Raw genomic sequence first — 19,470 nt, 5'->3', positions numbered from 1 at the left:
TTGGAACCCTAACGAGTTTGATTTAAATTGTTGTGCACATTTTTAAAAGTATAACAATAGACGCAGAGACATTATTTGATCAACAATTAATGCCGTGTCACCCGAGTAATTAGCAGATTACAATGCAATATCAGCATTTTAAAAAATGAGTTATGTACACTCAGTGATCAAGGATTGTTCTTGTGTAAACATTTAGAACTACGGATTCAGATTAGATATTCTTGTGATGGAAACAGTTGGTTTGGAAATGAAAACTTTCGAATCGAAATATGATTCCTTCGTCGTAAGATGTGGCATTGGTGCTCAGTGGGACTGATTTTCATTATCCAGGTAATCTGTAGCTTACTCGAGTCCTCTGGGAACACAATTCAAAAATGGGGAAACTCTGATACAATCCCTTAAAATAATATATCCCGGTTTGCTTCGTTATTTCTCTCATTTGGTACTTGGTTACATAGACATATTGACACAAAGTTGCCACTAAGATGGGTTATAAATTGAAAGAAATAAGGCTGTAGCAAGGTACAAGACATTTCTCATGAAGCTGTACCAAATACACATCCCAGTAATATTATAGTTCAAAAGAAAAGTCAAACTACACATACGGGTATTTGCAGAAAAAAATATCCTAGCATTATTTTTTTTCTTAAAATAAATAGAAACAATCAATACATAAAAAAATCTTCATGAAGGAACACCAGCAGAATTGCAAAATCAATATGGCGGCTGCTAGATGCCAACTCAACATGTTATGCCAACACATCTATCGCCCATATTGAAATGAACTGTAGACCTTTCTATTGGAATTGCAATTAGCTTCCGAAAGCCATATGAAAACATTAGCCACATTAGCCAAGATGAGTCAATCACAAAAACATTCATTAGACCAAAGACTTGCGGGATAAAGATGCATCTGTTACTAGGTAAATGTGTCAAATATTTTAACACACGAAATTCTTTCCTCTTCTTACATACTGATAAATGACAGAATTTTAAAGAAATTGTGCTAGTTACAAAATAGATTTGGGAGTGGAATAGGTACTGCATACGATGTACATAATTATCAAAAAAACTTGGTAAGACATCAGTTATCAATCATATTTTGGTATTTTAACTGGTAAACCACACAAAAGATGTATTAAAGATTATAGAGAATACAGTATGTAGTGTGTAGACCAATGAAGAAAAGTCTTGTAACCTATACACAACTTAATCTAAATAAACTTAACGTAACATGCCGTAACTTAACTGTTTTCCAATCGAATCACAGTTATGAATTCCAAATTAACTCTAAGTTATAAAAGGATAACAATGTTCAAATACATTAGTCTCATGGGAATAAGAATATATTCTCATCAAAGCCATCGACCAGGTGTGTTCTGTAAAGGTGTCAGAGATTTTGAGAGCTAAATATCGCTAAAATCTTAAGGAACAGAATCACTGATTATAATAATGACGTCAGCTCTCTAAAACTTCTTCTGAACTCATCTGGTCGATAACCCCAGAGAATATTCTCACTCCAGTCCCTGAAGGTAGAGATGTTAGCTCCAGAAAGCTAATTATGTTCTCCAGATCTCACTTGGTCGATAATTGTTTCGTCATTCGTCGCTAAAAGTGAAAAGACGTATTTTATACAGGCTGCTGCTGTCGATTCCATCAGCAGAGTATACCGGTAGTTTAAGCGGACATATGCCCATAAAGTGCTAGTGGCGCCATTTGTAGTGGGTTCATACGTGTGTTATCCCGTGTATAATCGATCCCCGGCCATTTCAAATCCGGGAACATTTCTGACGTTGGAAGCGGTCCCGGCGCCCACCCAGCGTCGAATGACATGGGTGCCTGGGGAGTAAAGGCGGTCAGGGGCGGGATGCTGATCACATCACCCCCACTCACGACCGGATCAAGAAAGTGTGGGGCGTTACCCCCACACCCCCAATACGCCTTCATGGCGTGGTGCTATGCACGGGGGAGGACTTTACCTTTTTTTACCTCACACTGATCGTCTGAAGCTGTAAACTAATTAAATGTAATTGTAGTTATGCTACTGTTGCAAACAGGGCAAAATTCATCCATACTGCGAACGTGCTGAAATGTTATGCTTACCTAAACGTTAAGTGTCCAACTAGAACTTTACAAAACACACAGAAAAGCTAATGAAACAACAGAAGTTTTCTTTATGCTGAGATAAGCATGACGAAACAAGTAACACTCGGAACAAATAACATAGGGTATGGATGAATAAAATCTAGACCGATGAAATGGGGTAGTAGGTTCTAAATTTAAAGAACGATGGCGGTTATCTGCCCAATGTTCAAAAATGTTTTTAAAAATGACTGTTTGGTAAAGCCACTGTTCAAAATCAGGAATGTTTGAGAACACAAGACTTCCGAAACACAATTACGTGTTTGAAAACACAACCGTTCGAAACTCCTCTGTTTGCTAGAGTGGACGAGTTGTATCTTTGCGGGTGAACCTTGACCACGACTAGCTGCGCAGTAGCAAAGGGAGGACCTACCGGCTGCCTTAGCCAATGGGTGTCATTCTCCTTTAACTTTGTAAGAGCTGACGACCACTCAACGGCGAGTAGGTAGCATCTACGGGCTTTTTTCTGAACAAATTAGCCAAGGTCACCCGCAGAGATACAGCTCGCCAACTCTAACAGGACTATTCAGAATAAGGAATATTCTAAAGTGTTCCTAATTCAGGTTGCTAATGTTTGAAAACACGGCTATTCGGAAGAACGACTGCTCCGAATCATGATTGTTCGGTAGCACGATTATTTGGAATCTTGGCTCTTCAGCAACACTAATGTAATTAAGCATCTTTGAAAACACGATTATTCGAAACATGTTCCCCAGCGAAACTATTCGGAATCAGGAATGTACTTAAGTAAGACTGTTTGGTAACGTAATTGTTCGACTGTTTGGAAGCACGACTATTTGGAATCAGGAATGTTCGTTAACACGACTGTTAGTAAGCTCGAAAACACCATTGTTCGGAAGAACAACTATTTGGAATCAGGAATGTTCGGTAACACGGCTGTTAGTAAACTCGAAAGGACAATTGTTCGGAAGCACAACTATTTGGAACCAGGAATGTTCAGAAACACGACTGTTTGTAAGCTCGAAAACACCATTGTTCGGAAACACGACTCTTCAGAGTGAAATGTGTTCGGAAGCACGGCTATTTTGAAGTACCAAAAGTACACGATGCGAAATTTCTTTCTTTCAGTTGACAATATGTCAAACAAGATCACTGCAACGTTTTCACCCACTTCAAGGAGGACCACCTGGCCCCAACCTCCCTGGCCAGCACGATCGCAATGTGTGGCCAACGGGGAACCCCCGAAACCATTATGGGAGCTCCAAATTGAATGGAAATTCTTTACAAGCCTCGCGGAAAATTCCCGGTAAGTAGACTTCTTAAGAATGTTTACAACAGATCAAAATACTTATGTGGTATAGTGGTATCATGTCTGCGGTAACATTTATTCGTAGTTTCACCTATAATCTCTCTATATTGAAATAATGCTGGTAGTGTCAATGATGGTTAAAATTATGCCTGTTATCCCCAGACGATGAGGAAAATGTTAATATAATTATTTCTCTTATTATAATAAGTAGCACAATCATAAATTCATTTCTATTTTTGTTTTACTTTTCCTCCCATTCTCCAGGGTGGTTGAGGGGTTGACATTTTTGCTGTCTACCCTAACATCCTATATTGATTGATTTATTTGCTTTATATTGCTAATTTGCGAAGCTGGGGATGAGTGATGACATGATGAAATTGATGAATGGACACTCACAAACATCCATGGCCAGGCCGGGATTCGAACCACTCCGCTGGCTGGCTCCTTACACTCTTTAATTTGATCTTTATATGCATGTATGTATGTGTGTGGGGAGGGGGGTTGTATTTATAATTCTGATAAAGGTATAAGTTCGTTAAAGATGAACACTGGGTCTTTCTATGTATAATTCAATGTTTGATTTCTGTGTAACTATTGACAATAAATGTCACGCGATAATACGTTTGCATATAGTAACAATAACAACACTAATGGGCTTTTTTTTTAAAAAAAAAATGCATTATGTTCTCTGAGTCCATAAAAATATAAGTCATCATCGAAATTTAAGTCCACTTTAAGCGTGGAGATAGTATAATTGAGACTGGGCCTACACCTCAAAGCACTTGGGATACGAAGTGCAGTGTGCCTCCACCGGGTATGGAACTCGGAACCCCGTGATTACAAGGCGATTGCGTGACCACCACACCATCGAGGAGGCCAGCACTAAATCGACACCCCTCCCTCCGAAAAAACACACTTGGCTTCCGAAGTAATCAGGTAAAATTCTAAAAAATGTGGAAATCTGAAATCCTCTCCTATCTCATCTACGGTTTCTTTAATTCGAACATTGTGTATAAGATGATAACTTAAGATGCATTCATTATTGGTGCAATGGTAAAAATTCATAGATTTAAATCTTTTGGGAACGTAAAGAAATTAAATGTGTGTAGTAAATTTTGAGGATTCCAAAATAAACAAATTCATGCAATACCGGATACGTGACTAAGAGAAAACATAAGAAATAAAAGTTTACTTTATAAAATCAAACATGAAATTAGCTTTACGCAATAAAATATAATACCAAATGACAATAAAATAAATTTAATGTTCCATTATAAAGAAGACTCTCTAATAAAATTCTCCGTGGTAATAATGTTGTTCCTTTTGTGATAAAGAAACAGCAAGGTATTCCATTCTCGGTGTGTTGAAGATAAAGTTTTATGTCCGGTATACAATGAAGAAACCTACTTTTTCTAAAGTTGTGTTTGAATGCTTGTTAGCACATTAACCATTACACATCACATAAGACAAATATCTATATATACGAGGTTATTTTTTAAGTAAGGTCCGTTTTGCAATAAAAACGAAGTAAGTAAATTTAAAAAAAACATTTATTTTCTGAACTTAGATACACTACTCTATTTGCTACATAATTCCGTGCCGGTATAAACATTTATCGTGACGAACTACAAGTTTTTGGATACCCTCCTCATATAACTCTGTCGCCTTAGATGATAGCCAGTTACTCACGGTCCTTTTCACTTCTTCATCAGTATCTCAACGGTTGCCGTCCAATAAGGTCTTCAGATGGCGGAAGAGGTGGTAGTTGCTAGATGCAAGGTCTGGACTGTATGCGGATGATCGAACACTTCCCAGCCAAAAGATTCGATCAGGTCATCATCCGCATACAGTCCAGACCTTGCATCTAGCAACTACCACCTCTTCCGCCATCTGAAGACCTTATTGGACGGCAACCGTTGAGATACTGATGAAGAAGTGTAAAGGACCGTGAGTAACTGGCTATCATCTAAGGCGACAGAGTTATATGAGGAGGGTATCCAAAAACTTGTAGTTCGTCACGATAAATGTTTATACCGGCACGGAATTATGTAGCAAATAGAGTAGTGTATGTAAGTTCAGAAAATAAATGTTTTTTTTAAATTTACTTACTTCGTTTTTATTGCAAAACGGACCTAACTTAAAAAATAACCCTCCTATATAAATGTATGTATGTGTGTAGCCTATACAGGGTGCTCGGAAAATCCCCTTACAAACTCCTAGGGCTAGTAGAGGGAACTGAGTAGACAATATTTGGAATAGGAACCCATGACAATGTGTTGGATGTGCCTGTGTTGTTATGTAACCGGGTAGTTAGTATATGACGTCAGAAGATCACCTGATGACCTAAAGTGTAATCATTTATTACAACCATGTGAAATGAGGTGTTACGTAAGGTACAGAAGTGAATGACGTGTGACTCAGTCTATAATACAAACAAATTTATTTGGTAACAATGCCAAGGGAACAAAAAAGAAACTTACTATTCATTGATCAACACCTGTGTCGACAGTGGAAAGCAACAATTTGTAGACGTCACGTGCCATCAGGTGATATTCTGACGTCATGTACTGCCTACCCGGTTGCATACCAACACAGGTACAACCGACACATTGTCATGGTTGTAGCACGGAAACGGAACGTTTCCGGACATGGGTTCCCATTCCAAATATTGTCTACTCAGTCCCCTCTTCTAGCCCTAGAATGTTGTAAGGGGAATTTCCGAGCACCATGTATATGTACGCGTATGTATGTTTGTTCCGGCATAACTCTCAAACGCCTAGAGCAATTCAACCAAACTTGGTACACATACGACTTACAATCTGGAAACAAGTACTGTGGGGGTAAGACACCCCTGGCACCCCTAGGGGTGGGGGTGGCAAGGAGGTGACATGTAAAAATTATAAAAAAACGACCGATATTAGTGTGGAATCCATAGTTATCGGGGTCGCTAAGATGAATAGTGACACTCCGAATGCCGTTCAACTCCAAGTTCATCACCTATCGGCATGGGAGGGTGAAAGGGGGTGAAAAATAAAATGTGAAAAATGACCTACATTAGTTTCGAATCTATAGTTTTCGGAGTCGCTAAGCAAATTGATGACATTCACGATGACATATGAGAGAGAGAGACTTTCTTTCTTGATCACGATCAACAAGTCAGGGGCAGTCTATTAAGTACTGCGGAGTGGATTTAAGTTCGCCATGTTTCTCCCACGGGCAACTTTCATAGAAGATTGGGATAAATATATAACAGGGCAACGCCGGGTAATCAGCTTGTATTCTATAAAAATATCTATCGCCCTGCAGTGTAATATGTTTCTTATGACAATAAACAAACAACTATAAACAATAATAGAAATGTTTTTAAGTTTGCTCACTGGAAATAATACGTAGACAGGGACACTCACAAAGAACCAGTCCGGGACTCGAACCCGGAAACTTTGGTGGCGAGATCGAAAGTTAACCACTTAATTCTCTCGGCGTTATGCCTTAGTGTCCGATGAACACTGTTTTCCGTTTCTGGATAACATAAAATTCCATCAGTATATTAAAAGATTATATACCTTTGCCAAGTGTAAATTTCTCTGCGCATATTCTAAATTTTTTTAAAAAAATGTATGGCGCCCTAGGATTCAGTCCCCTAGCCCTCGCTACGGGCCTCCTCAAAAAGTATGCATGTACCAATAGTTATGGAAACATAGACAACAGTATTGTAACTTAAGGTGAATCGGGCCATACGGTGAATAAGGTCACTTTTGAAATTCTCTCTCCCGCACAAAACCAAACGATCTGAAGCAAGTGCTTTCGTCAGGTTGTGAAATTTGGAACTTATAGCATCTAGTAAACGTAGAAACTACCAAAAAGTAGTGTATTTGGAACTGCTAAAAACTACAGAAAGTACTCGTGTTGAAGGGAAGAAGAGAAATTGAACTGTGTTTTAAACATACCTAAGTGTATTTATTAAGGTTTTATTGTACAACATGGGATATTTTAAAGAACATTTGTGCGTGACATAGTATTTGGTTATTCTAAATGAGGTTATGAGGTTTCAGCCATTTTTGTCGCCGTTACACTGTATCCAACTGACTAACAGGAAAATATTGTACTTTGGGGTAAATAGGATCAACACTACAACGCATTGAAGTTTTGTGAGAAGAACGACACACACGTGATATGTCTACCAAAGCCATACGACACATCGACTGCAGCTTTTGGATTGTTCGTTTTTCAAGCCCCTAAATCCTATTACTTCTCCGAGTACAATAACTTCATAAGCAATACGGGAGGGGGGAGGAGTAAATACTTTCGCGTTTGGAAGCCTTTTGAAGACAGCATGGCTGATGGTAGAAACTCCAGCTATCGCAGAAAGTGGTTTGCGTTCCATAGGTGTTTATCATCTGAACGAACAAAGTCTGTCTTAACAACCACAGGTGCTCAAATATGTATATGCGCAAGGAAGTAGAAAGTGTATTTGTGGAAGGTGTGCGAACAAAGATAAGGCCCTACACTGAACATAAGGTTTATTTTGGAAATTAAAGACCAACATTGCATATTTCAATGTTAGGTGACTGATCCGTTTCACCCTCAGATATGACCCGATTCACCCAAAACTCTTAAGGGTGAATAGGGTCATGCAGAGTTGTAGTCAAAATGCTGAGGGCAAAAAATTAGAAAACGTAAAATAATGTTAGTTATTCGCAGTTATAGATCAAGGATCCCTTTATAACTACTACATTTCAGACATTTTAAATTTGATTTTGTGACCCGATTCACCCTAATTTACCCTACACTGTAAAAAACTGTTAAAGCAATACAAAGAGTGGTCTAAGGTGGTCCAAATTTTGGCCAACGTTTGACTTCAGTGGTATTAACACAATTTAAATACCACTGAGGTTAAACGTTTACCAAAATGCGGGCGGGCATCCTGCCACTGCCAGTGACGCTTTGACAGCAGTAAGCATAATCACTTCTCTTTACACTCAAAATACTTAAGAATGTTCTATCCGCAGGAACTGATGGAAACAATTATGGAAACGACCTTGATGCATATAACCAGGTAGAACCCGAAGGTAAGTCAATGCAGACATTTTGGTACATACATTACTGTACTGCTGTGTGTGTGTTAGTGTTACAACAATTACAGACATTCTTAATTTCGTTCTCTATTATTGAACTTTAGTGCTCGTTCGTCGTTTTTATATTCTCGAACTTCAAATCACATAAAACAAAGGCTAGGGAAATGGTAATAGTCAATTTGACAATGCTATTTTCCGTCGTCTGTGCACAGAGAAAGTAACAGGGAGTAGAGTCTCACTTATCGCACAAGCCTCTAGAACCTTCGTGTTCTGACATCAGAAATGCTTTCATTGTTAGGCTAAATGCCTTCGTTATTAGGTTTGGTTCTCTTAGCGAAAATGTTACATTTGCAGTGCATTTGTGTTAAAGAGGCCAAAACCTGACAAAGAAGGCATTCCGAAGGCTTTCACGTCGCTTTTCTGCCACTTTTGGCTACTCGCGAAGATGAGGATGAATGGTAATAAGATGTAATGGATGAAAGGACAAACATATATGGACGACATAACATGAGCTCCACAGAGAATTATACTGGCTCTTAGTTCAGAGCCTCGTTAGTCTGCAAACTCCAGTCCAAGGTTTATAACGTAGAAGGGAAGTCGACACTTGGGTGTCTTTGAAAAGGGTCACCCTACTCAAGAAGTGAGGAGGTAAGTGCTAACAAAGAGATACTAATACAGAGAAGGGAGGAAAGGGAGAGAGATAGAAGAGGAAGAGAAATATAGAGATACAAATGAAAGGGAGGAGGATACAATACGTAGGAGCAAAGGAAACACATAATCCTTCTTGACCCTCCCTGTGGGCGCACATATTACGAATCCTCAGTGAACACCATATTTATAATAAAACTATATACACAGGTATATCTTCGTATGCAGCATAGTAGCAACAAAACCAATAGTTTAGCGTGCATAGAATCCAAAATGTCTGCGCCGACTATAAGATACTGACAATTCTCGTCAGTTTTCATTGACAACATATGCTTAGCTTAGGCATTAGAGACACTAAATTATTGTCAATATAAATACGAAAGTGTGATTTGACCTTTGAAATAAGGCGCAGAAGATCATTCTTGTGAAAACGAGCGTTTGGTACATAAATGTATTAAACTCTGATTTCCCAGTCGAATGAAACACTTAATAGCACAATGTCTTCTACAATTCGTTACATCAATTTTTCTTCTTCTTTTCTCCTATGAGGTGAGAAATGTTTCTTCAACATCGGTAACTAAAAAAGCATAAAAGAACGGACAATTCTCGTTAATTGTTAGTATTCTCTCATTCGTAACGCTACAGTGAATAAGAGACATGTTTATATTTGAATCTTGTTGTTGGTATGGAGAATACGAAGATCGTACCAGAACCATACACCTTCTTATTGCACACTGTAACAATATATCCGAGCAGTCTTGATTTAATTATTCATTCCGTGGAGGTTTTACGTTTCATGCACAAACATTAACTGATTTGTTGTTATTGTAGAACATGAAGTGCACAACAATAGCTTATTAAAGGTAGCAACAAATAAATTATAACACGACAATGTTCCTTGGAAAATTGGTATTGGGATAGCTAATGAATCAGTAAGATTGACGTCCATTTAACCCTTTTCCACTCGAAATATTTTTCTTTTACTTTTCGCTAATCTCGACGACTTAGTACCACAAATAAACATGAGTCTTATTCATTAGTAAATACTTCGTTTGTTAGATATTTACACTGTCATGATAAATAGATTATCTCGGGCTATCGACCAGGTGAGTTCTGGAAAGCTTTCCAAGCGTTCAAGAGCTAATTTCATCTTCACTTCTACGCTGAAGATCAGTGACGTTACCTGTCGAAGGCTCGGAAACTTTTCCAGAACTCTTCGGGTCAACAATCTTTGAGAATCCGTTCATCATTCTTCACAAGGAAAACTTCAAGACTTGTTTCATTACGTTGCCAATTTCAACTAGAAGATTCCAAGACGTCCATGCAAAAAGCATAACAGGCATGTAATATCTCTCTTTCTCGATAATCACACAACGAGGAATGGTTTTGAACACGCTACACCACCACAATCAGATAGATTATCCCTTCGCCTACGTAGCTCATACAGACTTCCGGTTGTAATGTTATATACCATTAAAACATGTATAAACATTACATTAGAATTCTATGCAACTCTACTGAGAAACAAAAATTCATTTTCGTTACAGGAGCAACTTCTATTCCTGCACGTGGTCGGTTTTCCCAGATCGATGGAGGAGGTACTTTCATAAATAATATCGAGTAATTATGTATTTATATTTTTCAGTATATTTCGAAACATAGTAAATCAACCACTCCATAAATACATATATGTGTATGTATAGGAAAAAGGACAGTGGAGATACTTATAAAATGCGGTACCTTCACACATGGTAAAACTTTCCATGTTTCCATGCATTTTTAAATGGCAAAGGCCAGATACCGATTAATTTCTAATTCCATAGTTTGGACACCCTTTCAAAACAACACTTTCAGCCTGTCATTCTTACACATGGTATTGCAGTGCAGAAATACACAGTAAAGGTTAGGTCTTGAATAAATAGTAGGCTCACTACATAGAATTGCATATTCCTAAGGCTAAAATCATTACTGGTACTTAAAATTATCCATGTATATGCACTACCAAATTTCCTGGTCGAACAAACTGACGGACAACAGACAATACTGGCAGAGTTAACTCTTCTAGTAATACCAACATTCTTATAAAGCAGAATAATAAGATCAATGCCATGTGTTGAAACCATCTTGAAGATTTTTGTACTATTCTCTGTGGTTCATAATACGTATATTTTAAGGCATATTTCAAGCTTTTTTGTTTGATATGAATCCGAATCTACAAAAAATATATATATCACTCTGGCAATCATATCCCAGGCAAGGCAATGGTATTCTTCTTCATTCTTCGCTGATCTAATTCAGCAATCCTTAATCCATCCCCATCGTAGAGATTAAACTAAAAGGTGGAAAATTAGACATAACTAAATTAGGAAAAATAGAATTGAGTACCTGACTCATGTGTAGAGTTTCAATTTTCTCCTCTTACAGCTCCTTGGAAGGATCCTTATGTGTTAAAACGCCAAGTAGGACAACCAACTGATCAGCTAGGGTTTCCAAGGAATAAGAGAAGCAATTCTCAACTACAGCCAAGGCCTTTCCCAGAACCATGGGACAATCCATACAGAGCAGCACGGAAGAAGGGAAACGGAGTGGGTGCACAGAAGTTACGGAGACGGGTTCTAGGTGGTGCACAAGCTCAACCGCAATATCCGCATGTTGGTATTCCCACAGATAAAAGAAGGCAATTGGTCAATCCAGGTATCCCATTTTCGCGACCACAAGGAATGAACAGTAATCGGTTTCTGCCGGGAAGTCCTGGTAAAAGTAACAGGGAAGTAGGATTTAATAGATTAGCACCATGGCGCAAACCCCCTTCCTCCAATCGACTGTTATACGGGAAATCTTCTCGGAGAAAAGGAGGCGCTTCAAAACGACGTGGTTTGAGAGACTTCGATGACTTGTCTTCTCCAGGAAATGGTTTGGGTTACTCTGAAGAACCGGCATACGACGAAGGCATTGACTACTCGGAAGAATATGATGATTCCGATATTGAAGACAATTATATTCCAGGGACCCACGTTACGTTAGATCCTGTGGAAACAATGGCCAAACTAGTGACGAGCGGCAACGATGACTTGACTAAGTCATTGTCGTTGATAACTGGAGCCGCATCAGAAGCAATGAGCATGGCACAGGGCAATGCTGAAAACAGTCTTCCCGAAGAATTACCTTCGAGGGAAGGAATGGGAATTCCTGGAATGACAGCCTTGCCTACAATTGCCGATGGAAGTTCTTTTAGTTCCAGCGGAGCAATTTCGTCCTACGAATTATCACCTTCTTCAGGCGACAACCTTTATCAGAAGCCTATCAATGCAGTGAATAACGAAGGAGATAAATCTCTCTCAATTATTCTAACACCACCAGACAGTATTGAAACAACTATTCCAAACAGTCAGAAGATTTCAGAAGACACACTTGAAATTAAGGGAAATGACCTAATTGAACTGTGTAAAGGGATCCTAAAAATTGAACCCAAAGATAATACAATACAGACCACACCAGACCTACCAAACTATGTAGAACAAGGATTTGGAGGAGAACAAATGCAAAACTATCAACCTCAAGATTCGCTTTTCCCTCCTGTCACTTTCGACGGAGGTAACCAAATCAGTAATGACGTGAACTACTTCCAAGAAGAAAACCCGATAAAACCAGCTGAATTTATGCCAATGGGAAATGAACAAGTCACTACCACTGCAAATGCTTTTGGTTATGCCGATGGTGGGCAGGACATTAACCTCGTCCAAGATTCAGACAGACCTCAAGCAAAGACCGTGTTAGAGACTGACGAGAATGTGCCGTATCTAAGCAACAACTCCACATTTGCCAGTCTTGTAAACGCAGCAGGTGATATTGTTGAAAAGGGCAAAAACTTTGTCAGTAATGTTCTGGGAAATTTTCAAGTTCCCGAATACGTTCAGCAAAATTTATTCGGTAATATAGTTCCTAATGTAGTGTCAGCTTATGAGAACTATTTTACAGGCAATGAAGATCAAGTTCAGCCAAAAGTTCCACGTATTCCAGATCAAAATTTTATACCAATGCCCGAAATGAGCGAGGTTAGCCAAGTTGGTTCCATCTCCCCCTACGAACCAGCGCAAACATTTCCAAATGAGGTTCCGATCACAGACTTACAAACAGGAATGCAAGAAAATTATGCACCAATGAATGAAGAGTGGTTAACATTCCCGGGACAAGAATCACAATTCACATCAGGCGGCGCTTCATCAACAGAATTGGGATTCACAGACCAGAGCCAGAACGAAATACTTGGTGGGTATGAAAACACTGGCTTTGTAGGAGAAAATCTGGGCACCGACATAACAGCACTTCAATATCCCTTAATGTCAGCAACGGACGCTGAAAGTGGATATCAAGCTACAATGAATAACATGTATCCAGAGATTCCATGCGAGACTGACCTACCATCAACTGGCATAAACAATAATTGGCAAGATAATTCTTACGGAACATTTGGCAACTTGGACAGGGGTGTAAACACGCAAGTTCTTTCGAACACTCAAAATTCATTTCCAGAAGACACATATCAAGAATTACCCCAAAATTCTGGAATGGATAATTGGGGAGGAAATTTCAATGAAATCTCTTGGAATTTTGAACCTGACATGCAGCAACAATATCAAATACCTAAATATGAAAATCAGGAAAATATATATCAACCATTTCAAGAAATGCCATCAGGGATAGAAAATAATTGGCAAGCAAATTCGAATGCAATTTCAGGTTCTTTTGAAACTGGCCTAAATTTACAACCTCCACCGTTTACAGATAATCCAATCTCAGAACAAACATATCAGGAATTACCAATTGAAACTGGTGTGGATGTTCAATTTCCCCAATACCTTGAAAATCAAAATCAAGAAAGCTCATATCAAGGATGGCCATCAACTGGTTCTTCTGAAACTGGTATGAACCTACAACTTTTGCCATACACCGATCAAATTCAAGAAGTACCATATCAGGAATTACCACAAATTGTCCCTCTTGAAACAGACATGAACGCACAAATGCTACCATACACCGATCAAATTCAAGAAGTACCATATCAAGAATTACCACAATTTGCCCCTCTTGAAACTGATATGAACCGAGAAGTGTTGCCATACACCGATCAAATTCAAGAAGTACCATATCAGGAATTACCGCAAATTGTCCCTCTTGAAACAGACATGAACGCACAAATGCTACCATACACCGATCAAATTCAAGAAGTACCATATCAGGAATTACCACAAATTGTCCCTCTTGAAACAGACATGAACGCACAAATGCTACCATACACCGATCAAATTCAAGAAGTACCATATCAAGAATTACCACAATTTGCCCCTCTTGAAACTGATATGAACCGAGAAGTGTTGCCATACACCGATCAAATTCAAGAAGTACCATATCAAGAATTACCACAAATTGCCCCTCTTGAAACTGATATGAACCGAGAAGTGTTGCCATACACCGATCAAATTCAAGAAGTACCATATCAGGAATTACCACAAATTGCCCCTCTTGAAACTGATATGAACCTACAAGTGTTGCCATACACCGATCAAATTCAAGAAGTACCATATCAAGAATTACCACAATTTGCCCCTCTTGAAACTGATATGAACCTACAAGTGTTGCCATACACCGATCAAATTCAAGAAGTACCATATCAGGAATTACCACAAATTGCCCCTCTTGAAACTGATATGAACCTACAAGTGTTGCCATACACCGATCAAATTCAACAAGTACCATATCAAGAATTACCACAATTTGCCCCTCTTGAAACTGATATGAACCGAGAAGTGTTGCCATACACCGATCAAATTCAAGAAGTACCATATCAGGAATTACCACAAATTGCCCCTCTTGAAACTGATATGAACCTACAAGTGTTGCCATACACCGATCAAATTCAACAAGTCGCATATCAGGAACTTCCACCAATTGGTGATATTGAAACTGGTATAAACGTACAACCTCCACAATTCATTGACAACATAGTTCAGGAAGGCGCATATCAAGAATTGCCAATTAGTTCATCTGAAAGTCTAATAAACGTAGAACCTTTTCCACACGTTTATAATCAAGGGCAAGAAGTGTCATATCAAGAATTACCAATTATTACTCCTCCTGAAACAGATGTGAACAGGCAAATTCTACCATACACTGAAAATCAAATTCAAGAAACCACATATCAGGAACTTCCAACAATTAGTGACCCTAAAACTGATAGTAATATGCAACCTTTACCAACCATTGATAATTGGGCTCAAGAAGGTACATATCAGGAATTACCAACTACTTCCTTTGAAACTGGTACAAACGTGGAACCTCTACCATTCACCGATAACCAATTTGAAGTTGGTGGATATCAGGAATTACCAACAGGTTATTTTGAAACTGGTACAAACGTGGAACCTCTACCATTCACCGATAACCAATTTGAAGTTGGTGCATATCAGGAATTGCCAACTACTTCCTTTGAAACTGGTACAAACGTGGAACCTCTACCATTCACCAATAACCAATTTGAAGTTGGTGGATATCAGGAATTACCAACAAGTTCTTTTGAAACTGGTACAAACGTGGAACCTCTACCATTCACCGATAACCAATTTGAAGTTGGTGCATATCAGGAACCAAATACTGAAACTCAACTTCAAGAAGGAGGATATCAACAGTTTGAGCAGCTGCCAGGGCCAACTGACGTAGAGAATAACTGGCAAGGAAATGTGAACGAAATGCCTCCCAATGTGGAAACTGGTACTGAAACACAATATGTTCCATCGCCAGAAATTATAAATGAAGAAAGATATCAGCAATATCAAGAACTGCCAGGTGTAAACATGGAAAATAATCTTCAGGGAAGTTCCGGCGGCCTTCAATCTGAGATCAAAGAAGAGATTTCACCGCCTGCAATTCAAGAAGGTATATATCAGCCTCCTCAAGAAGTCGATCTGCAATATGCGAAAACTGATCTAGGCGAAGATGTGGATAACAAAAATTCTATGTTATCGTCGATGGAACATGGATACCTTTTTAAACTCCCTAGTTCTTTGAGTTACAATCAAGAAGGACGGCTTGATACAAATATAAATACTATGCAAATGGGCGGTGGTCAGAATATCTTGCAAACTGGAACACAGTTCCCGCCTCCACCGAATATGAACGCCTTGTATCAGAATTCTTTACAAAATTCTGTTGTGAACGTCAATAATATTGTTGGGGGCAGCACAGGATATAATGCAATTAACAACTGGAATGCCTTCGTTCCTCCATTAGGTCTTCAAGCTCAGTACCCAGTCAGGCAACCGGATTTTGGCTCGTCAATCACTTACATTCAACAGTACGAGAACAAAGTTTCACCTACAATAGCACCAATGGGATTTTCTTCTGTACCGAACCAACAAATCGGCGGCTTTATTGACGGATACAACCAGTTTCCTCTTTCCCAATACAATCAAGTTGGTTTAGGGGTAGGAGGATCTGGCGTTAGCGGGCAAGGGAACTTCGGCTTGGGACAGATGGGAATAAACAATGGACTTTTCGGTGTACAGAGTCAGATGGGCAATGGGTATGGAGCTGGCCAGACGAATATGAACTTAGGAACGTTTGGGGGCTCCTTCGGTCAGCCCTTCTCGCAAGCACCCGCCTTCGGATCTTCCCTGAGCGTGGCCCAGGGCGGAGGAGGCCAAATGTTTGGTGGAAATGCCATTAACCCGTTGTTCCAGTTTGGCGGTGGAGGTGCTGTCAACCTCGTCCAGAACCCTCTGCCACTTGGAATGGGCTTCAACGGATTTCAAGGCGGCATTACGCAGCACAAGATGACCTTGCAGCAAATAACTCACCAACAACAACTCCAGCGAACTCAGACTCTGCTAAGCATGAACCGAAACAACCCTGGACCGAACTCCAAACCACCTAATAACCGGCAAGCAAACAATGAGTACATGGGCGACTATCTCTCTGAAGGCAAACAAGGTAAGATAATGTCTAAATTTTCAACATTTCACGATTGTTCGAACACTTCTACCTTCGGTCGATCGATTGATTTATTTACTTTATTTTACTTCGACTTTTGTGCCACTTTTGGCTAATTTGCTAAGATGAGGATGAGTGATGATATGATGAATTTTAGGAATGGACACTCACAAACATCCATGCCCAGGCCGGGATTCGAACCAGGGACCCCTGCTCGCGATGGTTAGCGCGATGTGATAACCACTCCGCCACGGGGGCCGGCTACATCTACCTTCGATCTAAGCATTCTATTCATAGTTTTTCTATTCCTAAAGATTTCTTCCCCTGACTTATATCGTTCGCCACATGGAGTTATCCTCTTTGGCGTTACGGTCTCCCCGATTAGTAATTGTGTCGTCCTGGTATCAAGGGGGTAGATCTCTGTGAAGGTACCTTGCACAGTAGTTTGGATTCCACTTTAAACTGTAGGTCCAGTCACAATTAGTGGATATAAAACCATCTTGCGCATTCCCTGATACGGATTCGAATAATACAGAATCAATTTTATTTAGACCCAAACTTTCCACGTTTAACTTTGAATCAAATATATATATATATATATATATATATATATATATATATATATATATATATATGTAGTTTGTATTAGTATTTTTCATATTTTTCTTCGATTTTCTGCAGATTGTAGTGAAAAGGGGGGGTTAATTACGATTAGATGAATACACAAAAGAGCACCTATGCACTAGTCGAGAGGACGAGTCCTGAATCTTCGATATCGATAGATCCACCACCGTATATGCGCGAGAGATACAATAAATCTAATATATAAAAATTGATGTATGTGTGTATATGTGTATGTTTGTTCCAACATAACTCTCGAACGCCTGGAGCTATTTCAACTAAACTTGGTACACGTATCACTTGCAATCTGGAAAGAAATACTGTGGGGCAAAGACACCCCTGCCACCCCTAGGGGTGAGGGTGGGAAGGGGGTGACATGTAAAAATAATCGAAAATGACCGATATTAGTGTGGAATCAATAGTTTTCGGGGTCGCTAAGATGAATAGTGGCACTCCCAATGTCGTTCAACTCCAAGACATCTCTAGTACCCCTACGGGTGGGGGTGGGAAGGGGGTGACATGTAAAACGACCAATATTGGTGTGGAATCCATAGTTTTCTAGGTCGCTATGATGAATAGTGACACTCCCAATGCCGTTCAATTTATTTATTCTTGCTGCTGTAGTTGGAACTAAAAATGTTGTTCAGAAATTGTTGTTAAATTTTTATTATAGTGAATTTAAAAAAGACATTAGTTCATAATTTGTATACTGTACTTATACTTTTAAATACTTTAAATATAATTAGTTACATTTTACGCTATAGTTAGAATTCATTAAACACCCGGGCAACGCCGGGTACTCAACTAGTTTATAATAAAGAACAAGACGATTAACATCTTCTCTTGAACCTAAGAGCATTCAGTAAAGCAACTGTTAACAACTTGAGTATAAACATATAATTTGTTAATGAAATGGAATGCTAACTTTTGCAAGCGCAAATCAATTATATAATAAAATATATATAAATATATTTAACGCCCTGAGGCGCCACGAAATGTTCCAATATTTTCATTGAAATGATACGATTGTTCCAAATATGTGCTTATTTAGTACATTTTACACATAAAATGTTTGTGAATTTGAAATATGTGTTGTCGTTTTTTTAACTTAAGGCAAGCAAACTAACTGAGCGTTCCATGTGTCAGATAGGCCTACATTCCGACTTGGGCGCCGCGGAAAAATCCCGAAACACTAAGGCGCCGTGAAACGAAAAAGTTTGTAAACCCCTGCAATAAGGGGTACTTGTCGAGTCCAATAAATAAGTAAATTTGAGAGCTCTAAGAGAAAGAAAAATAAAAACTAATGGATACTATTTAATGTAATGTAATTTTGTTATTTTTGTCATCATTATTTATACAAATTCTACCTTAATTTGAATACGTATCTTACACATATGCCTGTGTATTGTTCCATGTATTCTTCTCGATTTAACTCAGAACCTATCAATGAACTGAACTTTTATAATTTCCCATAATAACAATCCATGTGTATTTTTTCAGGTTGAGCCCATCACCTTATTAGCGCCTAAGATTATAGGTCCAAAGGATGTTCTAGAATGGTGTATATTTTGTAGAAAATAGAAAAAAATAAAGAGCTCTCTTAAAAATATTTAATGATTCTCCTGTGTATTTATTTTCCATTTTCCTCTTGACCTTAATAAGGTCACGTTCCTGAAATTTTCCCCCTAATACACACAACTCGAAATGCATCAATGTAGTTTGATGTAC

The 19,470-nt window shown here is 38.8% G+C and overlaps 1 protein-coding gene across 2 annotated transcripts; it reads left to right on the top strand.

Annotated features, from left to right (window-relative positions):
• Window positions 1-235: 235 nt before the first annotated feature.
• LOC145991201 (uncharacterized) lies at window positions 236-19,351 on the top strand. Of its 2 annotated transcripts, XM_083127095.1 has the most exons (6): window positions 236-330; window positions 3,232-3,409; window positions 8,422-8,481; window positions 10,683-10,733; window positions 11,560-17,121; window positions 19,243-19,351. In XM_083127095.1, the coding sequence occupies exons 1-6, from the start codon at window positions 289-291 to the stop codon at window positions 19,245-19,247; spliced, it is 5,898 nt and encodes a 1,965-aa protein (XP_082983221.1). In that variant the 5' UTR covers window positions 236-288; the 3' UTR covers window positions 19,248-19,351. The 2 variants fall into 2 exon arrangements, with proteins under 2 accessions (XP_082983221.1, XP_082983222.1); XM_083127096.1 differs by lacking the exon at window positions 10,683-10,733.
• The last annotated feature ends 119 nt before the right edge of the window (window positions 19,352-19,470 follow it).

Source organism: Lepisma saccharinum, chromosome 8 (genome assembly GCF_977018435.1).
Source record: "Lepisma saccharinum chromosome 8, izLepSacc3.1, whole genome shotgun sequence".
Classification (NCBI taxonomy): domain Eukaryota; kingdom Metazoa; phylum Arthropoda; class Insecta; order Zygentoma; family Lepismatidae; genus Lepisma; species Lepisma saccharinum.
The sequence above is the reverse complement of the archived record's forward strand: the minus strand, read 5'-3'. Positions and strand labels throughout refer to the sequence as shown.

Coding starts and splice junctions, on each gene's coding strand:
- LOC145991201 (XM_083127095.1), top strand. CDS start 289: ATGTGGCATTGGTGCTCAGTGGGACTGATTTTCATTATCCAG. Junction 331..3,231: donor GACTGATTTTCATTATCCAG/GTAATCTGTAGC, acceptor TCTTTCTTTCAG/TTGACAATATGTCAAACAAG. Junction 10,734..11,559: donor TTCCCAGATCGATGGAGGAG/GTACTTTCATAA, acceptor CTCCTCTTACAG/CTCCTTGGAAGGATCCTTAT.